This window comes from Eschrichtius robustus, chromosome 1 (assembly GCF_028021215.1).
Source record: "Eschrichtius robustus isolate mEscRob2 chromosome 1, mEscRob2.pri, whole genome shotgun sequence".
Classification (NCBI taxonomy): Eukaryota; Metazoa; Chordata; class Mammalia; order Artiodactyla; family Eschrichtiidae; genus Eschrichtius; species Eschrichtius robustus.
Genome location: NC_090824.1, coordinates 33031658 through 33056331, shown reverse-complemented (window position 1 = coordinate 33056331; position 24674 = coordinate 33031658). Strand labels below are relative to the sequence as shown.

Here is a 24674-nt window from a genome sequence, read left to right as displayed (position 1 = left end):
GATCCAGTTGCCCTCAATTTCTAAAATGAAAATAGCAAACAAAACAAACAAACAAAAACCTCTGGGAAAATAATGGAGAAAATCCCTTCTTCACTCTGATAGCAGGGAGAACTAAGCATAAAGAAAGGCGATATGGGTCACTTTCATAATAAGCAGAGCCCAGGTATTGCGAATTAGAGAGTGTGGGCCTTAAATACACCATGTATGGAGGCCACTGATAGAAAGCTGTATCTTAAGGACCATCCTGTAGGCTTTCTTCTTCAATGATGGCGAAAAGTACCAGAGGCCTAGAACTTATAGATGAAAATGTCATCATTCATGAACTCGGGACAATCTCAAAGGTTCAACTTCACTGGTAAGGGCATCACACGCACACAGAACAGATGCACCCAAGTTCTGATTAAGGTCACTTCTGAGCAGCCATCAACAGCTCAGTACACACCAACTGGCAAAAATGTGATGCATACAGACACAAACAAATGACTGTTCATTTATTTAAGCAATGAGTGCCTTCTTAGACCCTACCAGGAGCATGGCACCACTAGGGCACAAAGTACCATCACACACTATCTCAGCTCCACACGCCTCCATCCCAGTCCCAACTCTATCTTGTTCAAACATTTATTCCAAACGTTTCTCATCTCAGTATCTGGAGGGAAAATGGCCAGAACAACATCCCTTTTCCAGAAATAATCTGGTTCTGCAGAAGGTGTCTTCTGCTTTTGGCCTCCTGACACAGTTCCTCCTTCACCTCTTCTGCCTCATGAAAGATATCCCTCTTTATTGACATGTACATATCTTTTTTATGACAGCAAGAGGTTTCAGACTGTACTGATTTGCTCCTTGGTGGTGCCACCTTGGCTAGCACCAGGTGCTTACTCTACATTGTGAGTGACAAAAATATCCTTTGCCTAAATTTTCCCCCATGTTTGACATTATTAATATTTGAATTATTCAGGATGGATAATGTATTTAGACCCGTTCATATTTCAGCCCAACATCATCATGTTTGCTAATAAACTGTAAAGGAGAAGAAAGTAACTAGGACATAGGTGTGTTTTTATGGAGACAAAGGATCAGGAAAGGTTTAAGCACCAAAGGTAGGCTGCCTTGATGGGAACCCCGAGGCAGCCTGAGTGCACTAGGTTCCTAGGGTGGAGTGGGAGGAGGGGAAGGTAACCTGAGCCTAGTCAAAATAAAAAGAAACTTGAGAGAATTAAGGAAAAGGGATCCATGGGAATCTAAAACAGTTGTCTCAATACAGTGATCTGACCACCCCAAGGAGTTCCTTTGGGTGAGTTTCTTTTCTACATATGGTTGACTCAACAAGTAGCAGTCCTGCTCATGGATCTCTTCTGAATTCTACATTTCCAACATCCTACTCCTATTCATACCCCCGCTGGGGTGGTCACTAGCAAAGAAACTTAGGGTTGAACCTAGTACCAATCTCTTGTTTAATCCTTCTGCCTCTAAGAAAAAGAAATTAAGTGACTCAGAGAATTTCAGTGACTTCTTCCAAGTAGCTAGTAAGTGGCAGAGCCAGTATTTGAACCAGAGTCTGTTTGGTTATAATGCCTAATATCGTTCCCTCTGTAACAGTGGCGTTTAAGAGATGAAAAGGTTTGAATAGGGGTGGAGTCAAAAGGTCATAACTGATTTCTAAATCCTTCTGGCAGTCATTATACAAGTTGATTTTCTTTTTAAGTCCTAAATTTAAAAGAGGGGAAGAAGATTCTATCCAATGGTATCGTGAGTGCAAGCTCTACAGTATCAGCACAGGACATTTCATCACATTGCCAACACTGAACAGTCTATGAGAGTAGAACTGGATCTCTTGCACACCTAGAACCTGGGGTGCAACGCCTGAACTAAAGCAGGAACTTAGTAAAACTAAAGCAGGGGGATTCCCTGGTGGCGCAGTGGTTGAGAATCTGCCTGCCAATGCAGGGGACACGGGTTCGAGCCCTGGTCTGGGAAGATCCCACATGCCACGGAGCAACTGGGCCCGTGAACCACAATTACTGAGCCTGCGCGTCTGGAGCCTGTGCTCCGCAACAAGAGAGGCTGCAATAGTGAGAGGCTTGCGCCCCGCGATGAAGAGTGGCCCCCACTTGCCGCAACGAGAGAAAGCCCTCGCACAGAAACGAAGACCCAACACAGCCATAAATAAATAAATAAATAAAAATTAAAAAAAAAAAAAAAAAAACTAAAGCAGGTATCCATTGTTAAATGGATAGTGTTTCAGGAGAGGGCAATTCTAGAATAAGTACCACCAAAGGAGGACAGATAGAAGGTCTCATGTCTTAAGAATCAGCTACCAGAGAACTAAAGTTTATCAACTTTCTGTCAAAGATGACTTAGAATACAATAATGATAACTTTCAGATCTAAGGAATAACTGAAGGGTATCAATGCTTGAAAATTCAGACCATGGAAAAACTGTTTCTATTGCTCTTTCAAGCACTGTGACTTCATCTGGTTTCTCTTCTTGGCAGCAATTTTTTTTTTTTTAAATAAATCTATTTATTTTATTTTATTTTATTTATTTTTGGCTGTGTTGGGTCTCCGTTGTTGCATGCGGGCCTCCTCTAGTTGTGGCGAGCGGGGCTACTCTTCATTGCGGTGCGCGGGCTTCTCATTGTGGTGGCTACTCTTGTTGTGGAGCATGGGTTCTAGGCACGCAGGCTTTAGTAGTTGCGGCACATGGGCTCAGTAGTTGTGGCTCGTGGGCTCTAGAGCGCAGGGTCAGTAGTTGTGGCGCACGGACTTAGCTGCTCTGCGGCATGTGGGATCTTCCCAGACCAGGACTCGAACCTGTGTTCCCTGCACTGGCAGGCAGATTCTTAACCACTGAGCCACCAGGGAAGTCCCTTGGCAACAGTTTTAATAAGAGATTATTTCTCCTTCTTCCTACCCAAATGTGTACCCAGAAAATCTGAAAATGAAGAGGAAGTCAACAGAGCCAAGAGACAGAAGGTGAAAACAGGTACAGGAAGAATTATTGCTGTCATCTGTATAAGGTAACCCAGGCTGCGTACACAGAATCATAACAATGAATGGGCTTCAGAGAGGTTCTCTATAGCCCCTCTCCTGGTTTCCAGGTTTCAAGTAATTGAATACAGCTGCTACTGTACAGCTTACATACAATGATTGTTAGAGAATAGATTTTTTTATCAGTTCTGGAGATTTGTATATATCAGATAAATTTCTTTAGTCTGAAATGGCTAATGTCAAGATGCCAATACCAGTAAGACCTTGGGGCCTCCTCTCCTCCATTATCTAACCAGAGCCTGCTCATCAACAGCAGAATCGAGTTGGAAAAAGTTAGGTGGGGAATATTTTTGCCAAGAACTATATAACCTACATAATCTCCCTTCGGGGTCATTCCTCATCTGTGGGTGAGGGGCCTGGTGAGGATCAACCTCACCCATGGTTACTGAGCTGAGTCACAACCTAATCAGTAATAATGGTACCAATGAATAAAATAGTACATATCCAAGAATAAGCACCTTACTCATCCTTGAGCTGTCATTTGTTTATACAGTTCTGTACAAACCAATGGTCATTTCTCTGGACAACTGCTCTGGCTGGCTCAGCTAAACATGTTGGCATCACTTTGTAGGTTTCTTTTCTCAGTCGAGGTCAAAGTACCCATGTTTCCATCTTTCCTTTGATTCAGAAGGGATGCTAGGGAGGTGGCGAAATGTTATATCTTATCTGTTCTACTTATCTGTTCTACTGCAAGACCTCAGAAAAGAAAATGAGTGGGTCATCTCATAAGATTCCAGCATCAGTAACTCACTCACTATCTTGGGATCCCAGGAAACACAAGGGACCCAGAGAAAACACCTTGCTCAGAACCCTGATAAAGACCTTTCTAAAATGCCACAGCCAAATGTTCCCCCAGAGAAGACAAAGCGCTAAGCCTACAAGTCCTCATTCCCCTCTTTTCTTAACTATGCTCCTCTTTTCATAACATTCAGCCAGAGATCTGTCTGCTGAAGCCTCTCAAGAGGGTCAGGACACCGCTCCCATTTCTTGCCAACTTCAGTTACTTGTTTCTTGTCAATTTCATTCATTTTAACAAAGTCCTCCAAGAATAAGGATGTTTTCAACTCAAAAGCTAAAAGCAACCTGGTCAGGATTTCTAGATGCCTTGGTTTAACAGGCATCAATCATGCCTGGGAAGTGATCCTCAGTGGCACTTGGGACTATAGAACAGGACACTTAAATACTTTTTTTCTGAAATAAACCCCAAATCAACCTGGATAAAATGGGAGTATTGATTTTCTTGTCAGAGTCTTTGGATTTCTACCCCTTCCCTAATAATCCATTAATTAACAGGTAGGACAAACACCTTTGTGAGAATGCGAAGGAGAAACAACGAATAACACAGAGATTAAGGAGGGGGAAGTCTGAAAGCAGTAGTGAGGAACCAGAAACAGGGACTATATGACTGGAAGGGTCTGCTGGAAGATACGAAATTCTGACGGCAGGAGATAAATTTGTGTTTCCAAGAAATAGAGCACTGGCCCTCACGAAGAGGGTAAGTATCCCTGATCTTTCAAGATTTATATGCTGATACATCCAAGATAATAAGAAAAGAGTTGGGCATACAAGGACTTAACAAATGATTGTTAAATTGAAATTAGTGGAGAACACTGTTAAGAGTGGTATTTTAAAAAACTCAATACTCAGGTAAAAAGACAGATATTGGTATAGGAAATGCTGGAAGCATGGGAAAACTTCATCTGGCAGCTCTAGACTCGAGTAGCAAACAAAAGCCTGCAGAACACACTGATAGGGCAAGATGGGAAGCAAGGACATAAAGGAGTGGTACTACTTTGCAGGGAAAGAAGTCAAAAAATCAGGTAACAATGGTTATTGCAATGATGCAATGAACTTCAAATCTCTGTAATTACCTAGTCCTTCCCTAAGCAATAAGACTTGGGCTTGGTGATATTCACCAAAGAATCCAATGGTTAATTCAGTTCCCATCCTACTCGTCTTATTTGACTTATTAGCAAGATTCAACAGAATTGCCTCCCCTTTGACACACTTTTTTCACTGCCTTCCTAGGATCACCCTCTTTTGGTTTTCCTGCTACCTCACTCGTGACTCCTTGTTGATTTCCTTTTTTAGCTCTTCTCCCTGGCTTTTCTTTCGGGGGCTACTCAGCACAGCATGCAAGATCTTAGTTCCCCGACCAGGGATTGAACCCATGTCCCCTGCAGTGGAAGTGCAGAGTCTCAACCACTGGACCACCAGGGAAGTCCCCGCCCTGGCTTCCTAACATGAGAATGCCTTAGGGCTCAGTTTTTGGTCCACTTCCCTTAAACTAGCTATACTTAATTCACTCACTGCTGATCTCAGCCACTGGTGTTCTCATCCAGTCTGTGGCTTTAGATACTACCTATATGATACCAAAAACATTTTTATCTCTAGTCCAGGTCTTTCTTGAACTCCAGACCTCCATACCTCTACAACCAAACTGTTTATTCAACAACTCTACCTGGTTGTTTAAGAGACATCTCAAACTCTACCTGCTCTCCCTTTCTCCCCAATCTAATCTATCAGGAAATCCTGATAGCTTTACTTTTTTAAAAAAATATTTATTTATTTAGGCTGTGCCAGGTTTTAGTTGCGGCACGTGGGATCTTCGCTGCGGCATGCGGGCTTCTTAGTTGCGGCATGCATGCGGCATCTAGTTCCCCGACCAGGGATCGAACCCGGGCCCCTTGCATTGGGAGTGTGGAGTCTTAGCCACTGGACCACCAGGGAAGTACCCCCCGCCCCTCTTTTTGGCTTTACTTTCAAAATATATCTAGACTTCAACCCCTATTACCTTGGTTCAAGCCACCACCACAGCTCACCTGTATGAGAGAATCCTACTAGTACTCCTCATTTCTACCCTTGGCAGCCCCACTCCCGCTATCTACCCTCAACTCAGTAGTCAGAGTGATGCTGTTAAAATAAGTCAGATCATGTCACTCCTCTGCTCAAAATTCTCTAATGGCTCCCCACGTCACTCACAATAAGAGCCTACATGATTGGACACCCCTATACCCCACTTACCTCTATGACTAAGCCCTACTATTCTCCCCTCAGGCACATTCTCACTTCAAAACCTTCATACTGGCTCTACCTGAAATGCGCTTATCCCAGATTTCTGCAAGGCTCTCTCACCACTTTGAGGTTTTGTTCAAATGTGACCTTCTCAATGAGGACTAGACTGAATATCCTACCTAAAATTACATTTCCCTGACTCTGTCCCCATACCACTTCCTAGCCGCCTTATTCTGCTCTACTTTTTCTTTTTCCAAAGCACTTCTAACCTTTTAAACATACTATATAATTTACTGTATCTATTGCTAATTGTCTGTTTCCCCTGCTAGAATGTAAGCTCCATGATGGCAGGGCTCTTTTGTTTTTCTGCTGTATCCTAAGCCTCTAGAACAGTGTCTACCTAGCACACGGTAAATTTTCAACAAGTATCTGATGAATGAATGAAAAGGTGTGAGTGTATCAGACTGTGGAATATAAGCATGCAGGAAAGAACCCAATCTCCATTAGTGGGCTTTACCATCCAACATGTGGATGATCCAAGTGTCTCTCTCCATCTTCCTGCTGTCAATTTTGTATGTTTCTTTTATAGTGTTTTGACTATAGTTAAGAGCAGAGAAATAAAGTAGCTAAGATCCTACTTATCCTTCACGGTCCTCTGAAATGCTAATTCCATGAAAACTTTACTGATCCCCAAAATCTCTTCAAGCCCTCCTTAGTTATCTTTTTTTATAGGCTTTGGAATCCATTTTTAAATTTAGTGTGCACATACACACATACCCTTTTCTCATCCCTCTTAGATTGGAAGTTCTTGGAAGGCAAGAAAGTATTTATTTTTCAATCACCCATAGGATTGGCATAATGTTTTATCTAAGGATACTCAGTAAGTGAACAAATTAAAGTAAATCTCATTATTTCCTCTGGAACAAGGCTTGAAGCAGAAGGCTAAAGCTGTTATCTACTAAAATGAGGTTTGGTAAGTACCTGTCCAGGCAATTAATCTATTTCATTCCTGACTCCACTGGTAGAATTAATGAGGAGCCGTGAGGGGCAAGGGACTCTTTCTTTTCCTCACATATCTAAAAGAGTTGTCCAAACAACCTCTTCGTAATTCCAAAAGGCCCGAGTGAACACTCCCAGGGCTCCAAGTTTCAAACCATAAAGAGAAATACAATCAGGGTACTGACAATACAGAGAGAGCAGTGGCTGCCTCCTGGGGATCCTGTAACCACTTAAGAGTTAAGAAAAGCCAGATGGGGACAGCCAGTGTTGTCAGTAAAGCTCAAAGAGCTCCACAGACAGCAACGCTTAATTGTACAAAAAAAGTCAATTACACTAAGTTCTTCTTTCATCTGTACTTCACATGTGTTTGCAACCAACTACTTGTGGCCAATTAAAAACAGTTGTTCTTCCTATTACATGGGAGGAAAAAGCAGATGCCCAGGCCTAACTCACTGAGAGTAAATGCATGTCTAGGAAAAGGAGGAGAGACAGAGTAGGCACACATATGCAGGCCCATGGAAATGCATTTACAGCTGTTTCCAGCCGACTTCATCAGCCTAAGGGCAGTGGGGGGTGGCTGCAGAGACCTGGCAGTGAAGCTGCATGTTTTCCCCTCTATTCAGGGAAAAGTCTGTCGTATAACTTCCCCCCTCTTAAACTACCGATGAGTCAAGAGCAGCCTTCATGCAAGAAAAACTCAACTGACCATTCAGGAGGGCACCAGATGAGCACCATGGCTTGGTCTCTAAGGAGTTTTTCAGAGGAAAGTTAAAAGGGAGAAAGCTTTTAAAATGAGGAATAGCAACATTTAGTAGCTACTGAGCACCCTCACAATATCCCTAATAAAGTAGATATTACTACTGTTGTTATTGTTTGCATTGTTAATATTCTTATTTTACAGATGAAGAAAGTTTGGCAAGATTAAACAATTTTTCCAAAGCCTCCAACTAAGAGACGAATGCATCAGAAATTTAAACCCAGGCCTACCAACTCTATTACATTATGCTTCTTTCCATAAATAGTAAGGTCTTAGTGTAGAGGCATATCTCAGGGGAAGCAACTCTATCAGTGAAAACCCTAAAGTCCTTTCCAACAAGAATTAGGGAAAAGGGAAGGAGAAGGCCATATGAATATTTTCCAGAGACACCAACCTCTACCAAATGTAAATCCATTACTTCTATTACCTAGGTTACTAGGGAGCAATGCTCTGGAAATTATGGATCTATGGGCATTGATCTTACACACAGCAATAACAATGTCTTACATTTGAAAGCACCTAGTTTTCAGAAAGCCTCCAAGGCTGTTAAATCATCCACAATATGGGGTGGTAGGGTGGGGGGTGGAGGTAGCAATTTTACAGAAGAAACTGAGACTCAAGACAACTGCTGTTATATAACCTGCCTAGAATCACTCAATCACTTGGTTACTGGAAGTACTGGACTTGAATCCAGGTATGATCTTAAGCCTAATGCTCCTTCCCATACACCATACTGGCTCTATACATGACGGCCAGCCTGTTTATTTTATCTTCAGAATTATCACATAGAAACAGATGCTCTTCCTACATACTTCATAGGTGTAAAACATATTCTGATGGGCTTTTTCTTTGCTACAGCAAAATCCCCAGTTCCTTCCTCTGATTTTTAAAGAGGTTTTGAGAAATGAGTTATTCTTTGACATCAACTAAAAAAAATTGATCCTAATCTTCCAGGTAGGAAGTTTTTTTTTTTTTTTTTTTTTTCAGGTAGGAAGTTTTACAGTGGGTATTAGGTCTTACATCTTGAAATGAGTTCCTCCGCCCACTAGGAAGCCCTATGTGAATTACTTAGCCAACTGGCTAATTCTGTGTTGTTTATATAATAAATAAACTTCATCTCTTTGGAGTGTGTGTAGCAAAAAAATTTCTCCAGTGATTGTCAGTCTTTCTGAACAGGAGAATCGAGAAGAAAAAGATGCTCTTGCTTTTGGCTCACACTGAGAAGCACACAGCAGGTATTCAATAAATGCAGACTGCGTGTCATCTGATTATGCCATTAAGGCATATAACAACAAGCCAGCTTCCTCCCATAGCCTGCCTCAGTATCTTACTTTCAACTGGCATGAACAGAGAGAGCGAGCTCAGCCTTATTCCAGATTTGTTTAAGTCAAAATGGCAGTAGATTAGATGAGGAATTTCCTGACAGACTTTTCGTTATCTAAGCATTCAAAGCTAGAACTCAAGGCCACATTTAGCCCTTTTATGTTATGCTTGGCTTGCTGAGCCTTTCTAAATGTTTTTAAAAACTATGAATTGCCAACATTTAAAAATAGAGAGCTTACATATAAGAACTTTCTAGTCACTGGAGTTGCCCTGGGGCAACAAGCACCCTATCATGGGGGGCAACCTAGCAGAGGGTTTAAGTTATTCTTAAATAAAAGTGTACTTTAATATATGTAAGTTATAACTAAAAAAAAAATTATTGTGGGGATATGTATGTGAACAGAAAATTCTACAGACCACTGATCTGGGTTAAATACGTGCAGTATGTGAATGCCTCTGCTGGGATATCATGTTTTCATTTTTATTCATTTAAGAAATTTTATTTCATCAATGTTTATTCACTAATTTTTTTTTTCTTTTTTCATCAAGGGGTATAAAAAGGATACAGAAAACAGCATAAAAAGTATAGCTTAATGAAGTTTTTTAAGGTGAACACCTGTATAACCAACACCCAGGTCTCAAGAAATGGAATTTTTCCTGGCCATTCAGAGGCCTCTACGTGCTTCATTCCTATTATAACCCCTTCCCTCCCCTAAAGAAATCATTATCCTGATTTGTACATTAATCACTTCCCTGCTTTTTAAAATAATTTTATTCATCCAAGTATGCATTCCTAAATACTTTATTTATTCTTGGGTCACGCCGTGCAGCTTGTGGGATCTTAGTTCCCTGACCAGGGATCGAACCTGGGCCTTCGGCAGTGAAAACTCGGAGTCCTAACCACTGGACTGCCAGGGAATTCCCTTCTAAATACTTTAGTTTTGCCTGTTTTTTGTTTTAATATCTTTTGGGTTTCTTATACAATAGATTTTCTCCTGTCCATCCTTCCTTTTCTCATCAAAATGTAAATACTTGTTGAAGAATACAGATCATTTGACCTATTGTTTCCGACAGTCTGGACTTCATGGATTGTATCCTCACAATGTAGTACAGGACACTCCTCTGTCCTCTGTGCTACCTGCAAACTGAAAGCTGGATCCTGAGGTCTGATTAGATTCAGGGTTGTTTTATTTTGCAAGACCCTAGGCACCATCGTGTTTCTTCATCAGGAGACTCTTAATGTCTAGTTGCCTTTCTTTTTGTGATGTGAACAGCTGTAGATGCTCAATGTTTAGAGGCATTAATTCACTGAGGGCTGCTAAGTGATTATATTACAATTCTATAATTTCTTTTTTCTAAAATGTCTTTTATTTTACCTATATTTTTGAAAGATATTTTCCCTGGATTCTAGGTTCCCTAGAATTCTAGGTTGGCAGGTTTTAATTCTTTAAGCACTTTAGAGATATCATTCTATTATATTCTGGCTTCCATAATTTGACCATCAATCTTATTGTTGCTTATTTACAGGTAATTTGTCCATTTTCTCAGACTGTTTTTGGGCTTTTTCTCATTATCTTTCATTTTCAATAGTTTGCCATGATATGCCTAGGTGTGTTGTATTTATTCTGCTTGTGGTTACTGAGTTTCTTGAATCTGAGAATTGGCATATTTCATTTGTTCTGGAAACTTTCAGCCATTATCTCTTCATATATTGCTCTGCTTCACTTTCTCTCTCTTATTCTTCTGGGATTTCAATTTCATATATGTTAGATCACCTGTGTCCCACTTGTCTCTTACACTCTCTGTTTTGCTTTTTCCATTCTCCATTCTCATCGTCCTTCAGTTTGAATGTCTTTTATTGACCTGTCTTCTATTCACCAAGCCTGTCCTTTCAAGGTTAAAGAAATCCAAAAAATTCTTGGTTTCAGACATATTTTTCAGTTCTACATGATTTTTTTTTCTAGGCAGATTCCAATTCTCTGTTGAAATGCTCCATCTTTTTATCCATTTTGTCCATCTCTCATTTCTATTTTATCACATTTACAATATTTCAAGTTCCTGACTGTTTGACTTCAATATTTAGATAATATTGTGGGTTGGCTTCTTTTGATTACTGACCACATTTTCATGTCTCATAATTTTTTATTGTATGCTGGACATTGAGGATAAAGAACCATGGAGATTGCTATGGACTGAACTGTGTCTCTTGCAAATTCATATGTTGAAGCCCCAACCCCCAATGTGACTATTTGGAGAGAGGGGCTTTAAGGAGATAATTAAGGTTAAACAAAGTCATAAGGGAAGGACTCTAATCCAATAAGACTGATGTCCTCATAAGAAGAGGAAGGGACACCAGCGATGTGTGTACACAGAGAAAAGGCCATGTGAGAACACAATGAGGAGGCAGTCATCTGCAAGCCAAAGGAGAGAGGCCTCAGGAGAAATCAAACTTGTCAGAACCTTGATCTTGGACATCTAGCCTCCAGAACTGTGAGAAAATATGTTTCTGGTGTTTACAGTCTGTGGGATTTTTGTTATGGGAGCCCTAGCAAACTAATACAGAGATGAAGGCCGTTTCCTCCATATGGCATTTACCCATTCCACTCTTGAGAAAAGAAGGGGCTGATCACCCTCAATCCAGTCAGAAGGAACCAGGTCAGCGCTGGGTTGAATAAGTCTACTTCTTCTTTTTTAAAAAATATTTATTTGAAAAAAAAAATTTTGTTTATTTGGCTGCATCGGTTCTTAGCTGCGGCATGCGCGATCTTCGTTGCGGCATGCGGGATCTTTTGTTGTGGCGCAAGGGCTTCTCTCTAGTTGTGGCACGGTGGCTCTTTAGTTGTGGTGCGTGGGCTTAGTTGCCCCGCGGCACGTGGGATCTTAGTTCCCTGACCCGGGACTGAACCCGCGTCCCCTGCATTGGAAGGCGGATTCTCAACCACTGGACCACCAGGGAAGTCCCAAGTCTACTTCTGGTTTCAAATGTCTCAAAGGCAAGACCTGTAGGGTGCTTGTTGCAGATCTCTTCCACTAATGGAAGTTCGTGTCCTACTTACGTACCAGGAGATTGTAGGATATTACACTTGGCCTTTCTGGCCCAGCTCCATCCTCAAGTGTAGCCCTTTTGGGCTTTTGATGGAGAGCCTGTCAAACCTCTGTTCTCTGCTCTGAACATTCTGTTCTTTGGAGGTTTTAATCTTACCTCTTTATCATCCTTTCCCAAGTAGGTTCAAAAGGCCCTGTGGAGCAGGACCCTCCCACTAGGGGAACTTTGTCTCCTAAGCACTGTATACTGTGGGCATTTCATTCTGCTTTCCAGCTTAGCCCCCTAGCTCCTAGGGCAACCCCAGCACCCAGCAAATGTCCTATAGGGAAGACTGGTCATGTGTTTGGGGTTCCTCTAGAATCCAGCCTATCCTATCAACGCATGTGGCCATCGAAAACTCTGATTTCTTTTGACCCTGGTAGAGTCTGTCCATGGCAGCCCAAACTACAGCCTGGGCACAGATGCCCTCAGGAAAGAACACGGCCAGCACCTTCTGCTCAGTGAGGAAGGGCTCTTCCTTCTTCTGAACTTTAGTTCTCCTCACACACTTTGTAACCACAGCTCTCTGACATCTTTAAAAATATGGCTTTTGTAATTTGACTTTTGTACTTATTGCAATGGGAGCTACCTGCTGCATCCGACGTGGAATCTGACATCTAACAATTTATTTTTTAATAGAAATTTTACATCATTCCTTTTTCCTCCTTGAAATAATATTTCTACTTTAACTACCTCCTCCCAGATTTCAACCTAATATATTTTAATGAAAATCTATCATAGTTTCACCAATAAAAATATAATTACAAATTTAAAATTTTCTTTATTTACTGTGACTGTAAGGCTCTAAGTGTTAACATTTTTGTATTGGATTTGAGTTACCATTACAATACTTACTGGAACACAACTGATCAAAACAGATATACTTTTAATGTTTTATAAAAACCAATTATTATAAAAAGGAGAAATTTATTGTAAGTGCATAAGAAGATAAGGTAGAAGATGGTGGAGGGTTGGGTTATAGCCCTATGATTAAAGGATACTTCAGCTTTTTTGGCACCTTAGAGGTTTTTACATCTTAAGGGCAATGCACCATGCCAAGGTTCAAGTGGCCAGAAATTTCTGGAGTACTTCCGATTTTCTGGTGTTTTTTGTTTGTCTGCTTGCTTGTTTGTTTTTCTGTAAAGTGGGGGAAGGACGAAGGGAAAAGGGGAGGTGGGAAAGGACAATACATATGGAAGTTGAGAATCTAGAAATGGACTCGTTTAAACCAGCTGTGCCTATACAATCCTTGGAAGGTCCAGGCACCTATTTCCCAGTTTTGATACTGGAATCCTAAATCAGCTACGAGGGTCCCTGCCAACCCAGAGATTGCATACCCATCTACATATAAAGACAGCCTAACAGTGGCCCGTACCCTAAGTCAGCACAGAAATCAGCAGGAGGTGAAAAAAAAACCTACAATACTACTGCTAATTCTTCCCCCTTCTCTCAATACAAACATGAAAAAGATTCCAGAGAACAGTCCTGGGGGAGGGGATGATCCACTTTCTGTTTTAAAAGCCACATTGACTTAATAATGAAAAGCTTTTCAAGATCAGGTAAAAGATACAATTAAGCCCAAAGATTATTTCTCAGCTAATCAATCTAGGACTTACGGGGGTGGGAGACTTAATACAGAACTATCTCTAGTGCTGGAACATCACTTTTTGTTCAGATAGACTGTTGCTGTCCCATCTGGTTGTGCTTCAAAGGTAAGATGCTTCACTCATGCTTTCCAAATTCCAGAAGGGGAAAAAGGCCTTTTGTAACTTGTTTAGTAACCAGACCACAGCAACAGGACAGTTTCCAAAAGTAAGCCTCAACAAGTTTTGAAAGGCAGATGTTAGGTAACAATATTGTTAATTCAGCAATAGGCAAGCCAACAACTTTCCTAAACTCTGAGCACTAGACACATTTTGTGTAATATAATCAGCACAGTCCTCTATTACTTTCCTGATGGCCACTTTCCAGTTTGATGCCATGTATCACCTGGAGCAGATGGCTGTATTGAGCTGTCCTGAGAACAAAAAATAGACATTTTTCTACCAGTAGGAAGCAACCAGTGTAACACTCATCTGAGCACGTGAAGACACTATTATCAGGAATGAAGAATGGTCTGTGCTGCCTGAAAGCTCAGATGGCCTAGATCCAAATTTATGGAAAGCAGCAGGCTCTTTTTCAGAATACATCTAGAGCAAAAGCAGAAATATTTCTTCCTAATTCCTCTCATGTCTGGGGTTAGCCAAACTCCAGGGAATACATCTGTCCATCAACAAAGAAAGTTTCCCTTTACCTAACATCACCAGGGAGGCTAAAAGAAAGGCAGAGGCCCTAACAACTGTTTGTAGAGTAATAAGCAGGAATGTGCACATGAATAATAAAGGAAAAGCATGTAAAAAGCAAGGTAATAATACTCCAAGTGTGAAACAGGAGAGAGGAAAATGGACATAAAGGAGATCTATGAAGTCTAAAGCAAAGTTCTTAGGAGGAAAAAAATCTGAGCATGATTATGTCAGATAAGGGTATGCATGAAGGTTATAGCTAAATCTGGCTTCTAATTTTTATTTCAAAATTTACTTTGGTCACTTTCCAAAAAATTTTTTGTATTAAAAGAGAAATATCTTCCTCTACTGCTACAGATCTGCCCTTTCAGGGCACAGCACGCAGGAGGTCAATAGAGCCAATGTTAGCAGCAGGTTCATACTTGGGATACACTCACCTGCTTCTGGATCTGCAGGAATTCTCCACATGTACAGGTTGAAGTCATCAGAGCCTGAAAGGATATACTGTTGGGACAAAAAAAAAAAAAATCTATTTATTACTTATGTATTGATTGATAATCTATCTACCTATCTATCTATACAGGAAAAGGTTTTTAAAAAATAAACAAGATAAATGTACATATATTCACTCGTAAGGCACCACACAGCAAACACTCTCTTAAAAGTATTTGCAAATCAAAAGGCTAATTGGCTAAAACTTGGCAACAACCAACCAACCTGATTTAAAAATGGGCAAAGGACTTGAACAGACATTTCTCCAAAGAAAATATACAAATGGCCGATAATGTGAAAAGATGCTTAACATCACTGATCATGATGGCAATGAAAATGAAAACCACAATGCGGTACCACTTCACACCCATTAGGATGGCGATTACCAAAAGCAAACAAACAGAAAACAACTGTTGGTGAGCAGGTGGAGAAGTTGGCACCCACTGCGCATTGCTGGTGGGACTGCATAATGGTGCAGCCACTGTGGAACACAGTATGGAGGTTCTTCAAAAAGTTATACACAGAACTACCATATAACCCAGAAATTCTACTCCTAGGTATATATCAAAGAATTGAAAGCAGGGACTAGAGATATCTGTACACCAATGTTCAGAGAAGAAGGCTCACAACAGCCAAACAACCTAAATGTCCATCAATGGATGAACAGATAAACAAAATGTGGTATATATCCATACAATGGAATACTATTTGGCATTGAAAAGGAAATTCTGACACATGCTACAACATGGGTAAAACTTGAAGACATTATGCTAAGTGAAATAAGCCATATACAAAAAGACAAATGTTATATGATTCAACTTACATGAGGAACCAAGAGTAGTCAAATTCATAGAGACAGAAAGCAGAATGGTAGTTGCTAAGGACTGGGGGGAAGGGAGAAATGGGCAGCTACTGTTCAACGAGTATAGAGTTTCACTTTGGGAAGATGAAAAAGTTCTGGAGATGGACAGTTGTGATAGTTACACAACAATGTGAATGTACTTAATGCCACGAAGCTGTACACTTTAAAATGGTTTTAGTGGTAAGTTTAATGTTATGTATATTTTACCACAATTTTTCAAAAAAAATTCTTTTGAATTTTTGAATTTTATTTTATTTTTTTATACAGCAGGTTCTTATTATTCATTTAATACATATTAGTGTATATATGTCAATCCCAGTCTCCCAATTCACCACACCACCACCCTCGCCCCAGCCCGCCACTTTCTCCCCTTGGTGTCCATACGTTTGTTCTCTACATCTGTGTCTCAATTTCTGCCCTGCAAACCGGTTCAACTCTATCATTTTTCTAGGTTCCACATATGTGTTAATATACGATATTTGTTTTTCTCTTTCTGACTTACTTCACTCTGTATGACAGTCTCTAGATCCATCCACATCTCTACAAATGACCCAATTTCCTTCCTGTTTATGGCTGAGTAATATTCCACTGTATATATGTACCACAACTTCTTTATCCATTGGTCTGTTGATGGGCATTTAGGTTGCTTCCATGACCTGGCTACTGTAAATAGTGCTGCAATGAACACTAGGGTGTATGTGTCTTTTTGAATTATGGGTTTCCCTGGGTATATGCCCAGTAGTGGGATTGCTAGGTCATATGGTAATTCTATTTTTAGTTTTCTAAGGAACCTCCATACTGTTCTCCATAGTGGCTGTAACAATTTACATTCCTACCAACAGTGGAAGACAGTTCCCTTTTCTCCACACCCTCTCCAGCATTTGTTGTTTGTAGTATTTCTGATGATACCCATTCGAACTGGTGTGAGGTGATACCTCATTGTAGTCTTGATCTCCATTTCTCTAATAATTAGTGATGCTGAACAGCTTTTCATGTGCTTCTTGGCCATCTGTATGTCTTCTTTGGAGAAATGTCTATTTAGGTCTTCTGCCCATTTTTCGATTGGGTTGTTTGTTTTTCGAATATTGAGCTGCATATATATTTTGGAGATTAATCCTTTGTCCATTGATTCTTTTGCAAATATTTTCTCCAATTCTGAGGGTAGTCTTTTCGTCTTGTTTGTAGTTTCCTTTGCTGTGCAAAAGCTTTTAAGTTTCATTAGGTCCCATTTGTTTATTTTTGTTTTTATTTCCATTACTCTAGGAGGTGGATCAAAAAAGATCTTGCTGTGATTTATCTCAAAGAGTGTTCTTCCGATGTTTTCCTCTTAGAGTTTTATAGTGTCCAGTCTTATATTTAGGTCTCTAATCCATTTTGAGCTTATTTTTGTGTATGGTGTTAGGGAGTGTTCTAATTTCATTCTTTTACATGTAGCTGTCCAGTTTTCCCAGCACCACTTATTGAAGAGACTGTCTTTTCTCCAGTGTATATCCTTGCCTCCTCTGTGATAGATTAGTTGACCACAGGTGCGTGGGTTTATCTCTGTGCTTTCTATCCTGTTCCATTGATCTATATTTCTGTTTTTGTGCCAGTACCATATTGTCTTGATTACTGTAGCTTTGTAATATAGTCTGAAGTCAGGGAGTCCGATTCCTCCAGCTCCGTTGTTTTCCCTCAAGATTGCTTTGGCCATTCGGGGTCTTTTGTGTCTCCATACAAATTTTAAGATTTTTTGTTCTAGTTCTGTAAAAAATGCCATTGGTAATTAGACAGGGATTGCACTGAATCTGTAGATTGCTATGGGTAGTATAGTCATTTTCACAATATTGATTCTTCCAATCCAGGAACATGGTATATCTCCCCATCTGTTGGTATCATCTTTAACTTCTTTCATCAGTGTCTTACAGCTTTCTGCATACAGGTCTTTTGTCTCCCTAGGTAGGTTTATTCCTAGGTATTTTATTCTTTTTGTTGCAATGGTAAATGGGAGTGTTTCCTTAATTTCTCTTCCAGATTTTTCATCATTAGTGTATAGGAATGCAAGAGATTTCTGTGCATTAATTTTGTATCCTGCTACTTTACCAAATTCATTGATTAGCTCTGGTAGTTTTCTGGTGGCATCTTTAGGATTCTCTATGTATAGTACCACATCATCTGCCAACACTGACAGTTTTACCTCCTCTTTTCCAATTTGTATTCCTTTTATTTCTTTTTCTTTTCTGATTGCCGTGGCTAGGACTTCCAAAACTATGCTGAATAATAGTGGCGAGAGTGGACATCCTTGTCTTGTTCCTGATCTTAGAGGAAATGCTTTCAGTTTTTCACCATTGAGAATGATGTTTGCCGCAGGTTTGTCATATATGGCCTTTATTATGTTGAGGGAGGTTCCCTCTATGCCCACTTTCTGGAGAGCTTTTATCATAACTGGGTGTTGAATTTTGTCAAATGCTTTTTCTGCATCTATTGAGATGATCATATGGTTTTTCTTCTTCAGTTTGTTAATATGGTGTATCATTTTGGTTGATTTGCATATGTTGAAGAATCCTTGCATCCCTGGGATAAATAAATCCCACTTGATCATGGTGTATGATCCTTTTAATGTGTTGTTGGATTCTGTTTGCTGAGGATTGTTGCGTCTATATTCATCAGTGATATTGGTCTGTAATTATCTTTTTCTGTAGTATCTTTGTCTGGTTTTGGTATCAGGGTGATGGTGGCCTCACAGAATGAGTTTGGGAGTGTTCCTTCCTCTGCAATGTTTTGGAAGAGTTTGAGAAGGATGGGTGTCAGCTCTTCTCTAAATGCTTGACAGAATTCACCTGTGAAGCCATCTGGTCCTGGACTTCTGTTTGTTGGAAGATTTTTAATCACAGTTTCAATTTCATTACTTGTGACTGATCTGTTCGTATTTTCTATTTCTTCCTGGTTCAGTCTTGGAAGGTTATACCTTTCTAAGAATTTGTCCATTTCTTCCAGATTGTCCATTTTATTGGCATAGAGTTGCTTGCAGTAGTCTCTTAGGATGCTTTGTATTTCTGCGGTGTCTGTTGTAACTTCTCCTTTTTCATTTCTAATTTTATTGATTTGAGTCCTCTCCCTCTTTTTCTTGATGAGTCTGGCTAATGGTTTATCAATTTTGTTTATCTTCTCAAAGAACCAGCTTTTAGTTTTATTGATCTTTGCTACTGTTTTCTTTGTTTCTATTTCATTTATTTCTGCTCTGATCTTTATGATTTCTTTCCTTCAACTAACTTTGGGTTTTGTTTGTTCTTCTTTCTCTAGTTCCTTTAGGTGTAAGGTTAGATTGTTTGAGATTTTTCTTGTTTCTTGAGGCTTGTATTGCTATAAACTTCCCTCTTAGAACTGCTTTCACTGCATCCCATAGGTTTTGGATCATCTTGTTTTCATTGTCATTTGTCTCTAGGTATTTTTTGATTTCCTCTTTGATTTCTTCAGTGATCTCTTGGTTATTTAGTAACGTGTTGTTTAGCCTCCATGTGTTTGTGTTTTGTACATTATTTTTCCCTGTAATTGATTTCTAATCTCATAGCGTTGTGGTCAGAAAAGATGCTTGATATGATTTCAATTCTGTTAAATTTACTGAGGCTTGATTTGTGACCCAAGATGTGATCTATCCTGGAGAATGTTCCGTGCGTGCTTGAGAAGAAATGTAATCTGCTGTTTATGGATGGAATGTGCTATAAATATCAATTAAATCTGTCTGGTCTATTGTGTCATTTAAAGCTTGTGTTTCCTTATTAATTTTCTGTTTGCATGATCTGTCCATTGGTTTAAGTAAGGTGTTAAAGTCCCCCACTATTATTGTGTTACTGTCAATTTCCTCTTTTACAGCTGTTAGCAGTTGCCTTATGTATTGAGGTGCTCCTATGTTGGATACATACAGATTTATAATTGTTATGTCTTCTTCCTGGATTGATCCCTTGATCATTATGTAGTGTCCTTCCTTGTCTCTTGTAACAGTCTTTATTTTAAAGTCTGTTTTATCTGAGTATTGCTACTCCAGCTTTCTTTTCATTTCCATTTGCATGGAATATCTTTTTCCATCCCCTCACTTTCAGTCTGTATGTGTCCCTAGGTCTGAAGTGGGTCTCTTGTAGACAGCATATAGATGGGTCTTGTTTTTGTATCCATTCAGCCAGCCTGTCTTTTGGTTGGAGCATTTAATCCATTCACGTTTAAGGTAATTATCGATATTATGTTCCTATTACCGTTTTCTTAGTTGTTATGGGTTGGTTTTTGTAGGTCCTTTTCTTCTCTTGTGTTTCCCACTTAGAGAAGTTCCTTTAGCATTTGTTGTAGAGCTGGTTTGGTGGTGCTGGATTCTCTTAGCTTTTGCTTGCCTGTGAAGCTTTTGATTTCTCCACTGAATCTGAATGAGATCCTTGCCGGGTAGAGTAATCTTGGTTGTAGGTTCTTCCCTTTCATCAGCTTAAATATGCCATGCCACTCCCTTCTGGGTTGTAGAGTTTCTGCTGAGAAATCAGCTGTTAACCTTATGAGAGTTCCCTTGTATGTTATTTGTCGTTTTTCCCTTGTTGCTTTCAATAATTTTTCTTTGTCTTTAATTTGTGCCACTTTGATTACTATGTGTCTCGGCGTGTTTCTCCTTGGGTTTACCCTGCCTGGGACTCTCTGCGCTTCCTGGACTTGGGTGGCTATTTCCTTTCCTATGTTAGGGAAGTTTTCTACTATAATCTCTTCAAATATTTTCTCGGGTCCTTTCTCTCTCTCTTCTCCTTCTGGGACCCCTATAATGTGAATGTTGTTGCGTTTAATGTTGTCCCAGAGGTCTCTTAGGCTGTCTTCATTTCTTTTCATTCTTTTTTCTTTAGTCTGTTCCGCAGCAGTGAATTCCACCATTCTGTCTTCCAGGTCACTTATCCGTTCTTCGGCCTCAGTTATTCTGCTATTGATTCCTTCTAGTGTAGTTTTCATTTCAGTTATTGTATTGTTCATCTCTGTTCATTTGTTCTTTAATTCTTCTAGGTGTTTGTCGTTTAATTCTTCTAGGTCTTTGTTAAGTATTTCTTGCATCTTCTCAATCTTTGCCTCCATTCTTTTTCCGAGGTCCTGGATCATTTTCACTATCATTATTCTGAATTCTTTTTCTGGGGGGTTGCCTATCTCCACTTCATTTAATTGTTTTTCTGGGGTTTTATCTTGTTTCTTCATCTGGTACATAGTCCTCTGCCTTTTCATCTTGTCTGTCTTTCTGTGGATGTGGTTTTTGTTCCACAGGCTGCAGGATTGTAGTTCTTCTTGCTTCTGCTCTCTGCCCTGTGGTGGATGAGGCTATCTAAGAGGCTTGTGCAGGTTTCCTGATGGGAGGGACTGGTGGTGGGTAGAGCTGGCTGTTGCTCTGGTGGACAGAGCTCAGTAAAACTTTAATCCGCTTGTCTGCTGATGGGTGGGGCTGGGTTCCCTCCCTGTTGGTTGTTTGGCCTGAGGCGACCCAACACTGAAGCCTACCTGGGCTCTTTGGTGGGGCTAATGGCGAACTCTGGGAGGGCTCACGCCAAGGAGTACTTCCCAGAACTTCTGCTGCCAGTGCCCCTGTCCTCACAATGAGACACAGCCACACCCCGCCTCTGCAGGAGACCCTCCAACACTAGCAGGCAGGTCTGGTTCAGTCTCCTACGGGGTCACTGCTCCTTCCCCTGGGTCCTGATGCGCACACTACTTTGTGTGTGCCCTCCAAGAGTGGAGTCTCTGTTTCCCCCAGTCCTGTCGAAGTCCTGCAATCAAATCCCGCTAGCCTTCAAAGTCTGATTGTCTAGAAATTCCTCCTCCTGTTGCCGGACCCCCAGGTTGGGAAGCCTGACGTGGGGCTCAGAACCTTCACTCCAGTGGGTGGACTTCTGTGGTATAAGTGTTCTCCAGTTTGTGAGTCACCCACCCGCAGTTATGGGATTTGATTTTATTGTGATTGCGCCCCTCCTACCGTCTCATTGTGTCTTCTCCTTTGTCCTTGGATGTGGGGTATCTTTTCTGGTGAGTTTCAGTGTCTTCCGGTTGATGACTGTTCAGCAGTTAGTTGTGATTCTGTTGTTCTCGCAAGAGGGAGTGAGAGCACGTCTTTCTACTCTGCCATCTTGAACCAATCTCTCAAAAACTTTTTTTAAACTTAGGAGCTTCCCAGACATCTTTTATGCAAGCCCAAGCACCCTGAACTTCCCTGTTGTCATCTACATCTTTGAGCAGGAAGCCATTGCCAACCCAGCTATGAGTTAATGCCAGAGACATAAGCAATCCCCTTTTATGAGGCAGCTTCAAACTGCCTGATCTCAGAAAGAGAGGACACTAAGCCAGATCTGTTTTAATTAGGACTCATAAGAGCACTGTCTAATAGCAACCAGTGAGCAATTCTGAGAGTTCATTTATTTCCAAAGATTAACAAAAGTGCTTTGCTTTAAGTTTAGGTCAGCATTACTTCCCGCCGTTTGGTCCCATCTGCTTATTCCCCTAGAAAAATAAAGGCCTACAGTTTTCTAAAGAAAATTTCTGACTTAAAAATGACACTGCGAACATCCAAAAAGTGTAAGTCCAACATATACACAACCTCATGCCTAATGAATACATTACTAAATACTTCGTAATCATTAAAAATCAATTTACCAGTCTTCAAAACACTAGTAATAACATGAGAAAGGAGGGAAAGAAACTCATGTTCAAAGATGAAGAAAATGCTATCCACAGGGGCTAGGTGATTTGGCTCAGGGCACAGTTGAAAAAGAAGTGGGTTCAGTTTCCTCATCTGGTTGCTCGTTGCTATGGTCTGAATGTTTGTGTCCCCCCAAATTCACATGTTCAAATCCTAATGCCCAATGTGATATTAGGAGGTGGGGCCTTTGGGAGGTGATTGGGCCTTAAGGGTGGAGCCCTCATAAATGGGATTAGCACTCCTGTAAAAGAGACCCGGCAGAGCTCCCTAGGCCCTTCCACCATGTGAGGAAACAGTGAGAAGTCAGCAGGCTGCAACCAGGAAGACGGCCTTCACCAGAACCCAACCAGGTTGGCACCCTGATCTTGGACTTCCAGCCTCCACAACGTGAGAAAGAAATTACTGACATTATAAGCCACCCAGTCCACGGTATTTTGTTGTGGCAGCCATAACAGACTAAGATACCCTCTGAGGCTCATTTAGTTCTAAGATTTTATGATTACTCTGTGAAGGAATGATGGAAGCCAGATCAGAGCTGAAAGTCCCTAAACTGCTGGCTCACGGTTGCTTGACGAGTCACTACATAAGTATGTTGAAAATAAGGAAACTCAAAGTCTAATTATGTTACACTTCAACTTAAAAGTTTCCTCAACAACAGAAACCAAAGACCTCAGGATTTTAAAAATGGGCAAAGTACTTGAAGAGACATTTTCCAACGAAGAAATGTATAATGGCCATATACAAATGGCCAACAAGCACACAAAAAGATGCTCAACATCACTAATCATTAGGGAAATTAATATCAAAACCACAAGGAGATACCACCTCACACTCATTAGGATGGTTACTATCAAAAAAACGGAAAATAGTTCCTCAAAAAATTAAAAGTAAAGTCACTATATGATTCATCAATTCCACCTCTGGGTATACAGCTAAAAGAACTGAATGCAGGATCTCTTAGAGATATTTATATAACAATGTTCATAGCAGCTTTATTCACAACAGCCAAAGAGGGAAGCAACCCCAGTGTCCATCAAGAGATGAATGTATAAACAAAACATGGTGCATACACACGATGGAATATTATTCAGATTTTAAAAGGAAGGAAATTCTGACACAAGCTACAACATGGATGAATCTTGAACATTATGAGAAGTGAAATAAGCCAGTTACAAAAAGACAAATACTGTATGATTCCACTTATGAGGTTCCTAGAGTAAGTGAGTAGTCAAATTCATAAAGACAAAGTGGAATGGTGGTTACCAAGAGCTGGGGGCAGGGGAGGGAGGGGAGTTAGTGTTTAATGGGTACAGAGTTTCAGTTTTGCAAGATGAAAAACCTTTGGAGATAGATTCTCCTGATGGTTACACAACAATGTTAATGTACTTATCACTACAATATACTTAAATATTTTTCCCTTAAAAATAGAAGAAAAAAAGAAAAGATGAACCCTCATTGTCTTGACTTAGGGTCCATCCAGTAACTCCCTGCAGTTTATGACACTACCTTGTTTGAAGTTAGGAAGTTGGAATTCAGGAGCCCAAAGGCTTTTCTCTCACAGCCTGTTTGGCAAAACTACCTACTATCAATAGTTAGGGGGAAAAATTCATTAATTACACACGAACCGAGCACTTATATGCCAGGCACTCTGGTGTTTACAAAGATATATAAGGTAGTACCTGGGTTCTCAAGGAGCTTAAACCAAGTAGAAAATACACATGTAGGTACACAGCTACCCTGCCATGAAGTCGAGATCACTAGGTGCCATTATGACAAATAAGGTGCCTGCTGATTCACAAAAGTCAAGGCAAGACAGATTTGAGCCCTGAGCCACCCATAGGTAAAGATGTGGTAGAAAAAGGCAAAGGAAAGAGGAAAGATAAAGCTATGGTGCTCATGTAGTCTACTGTTTTAACAGAAACAGGAAGCACGGTAACTCACTCTTTCATATCCTGCTCATGTCCCTCAGGCCTTACTGCTTAGTGTACCTGACCTCCAACTGCCAGTATCCATATCTCTTTGCCTAAGGGCTTCTCGAAAGCTCCAGAGGCTGCAGGGTACTCTAGGGAATGAACACTCCCTGAGAGCAGGCTCCAGCAATGACTCATATCCCAGCTGCCTAGATCC

General features: G+C 40.5%; 1 protein-coding gene across 4 annotated transcripts in view; it reads right to left on the bottom strand.

The window, feature by feature from the left end:
• The window catches only part of DCAF5 (DDB1 and CUL4 associated factor 5), a 104983-nt gene that overhangs the window by 11443 nt on the left and 68866 nt on the right, over nt 1–24674 (bottom strand). For all 4 annotated transcript variants that reach the window (XM_068543683.1, XM_068543675.1, XM_068543677.1 and 1 more), the window contains one exon: nt 14949–15015. In XM_068543683.1, the coding sequence (XP_068399784.1) occupies nt 14949–15015 (67 nt within the window). The remainder of the gene's footprint in view (nt 1–14948; nt 15016–24674) is intronic.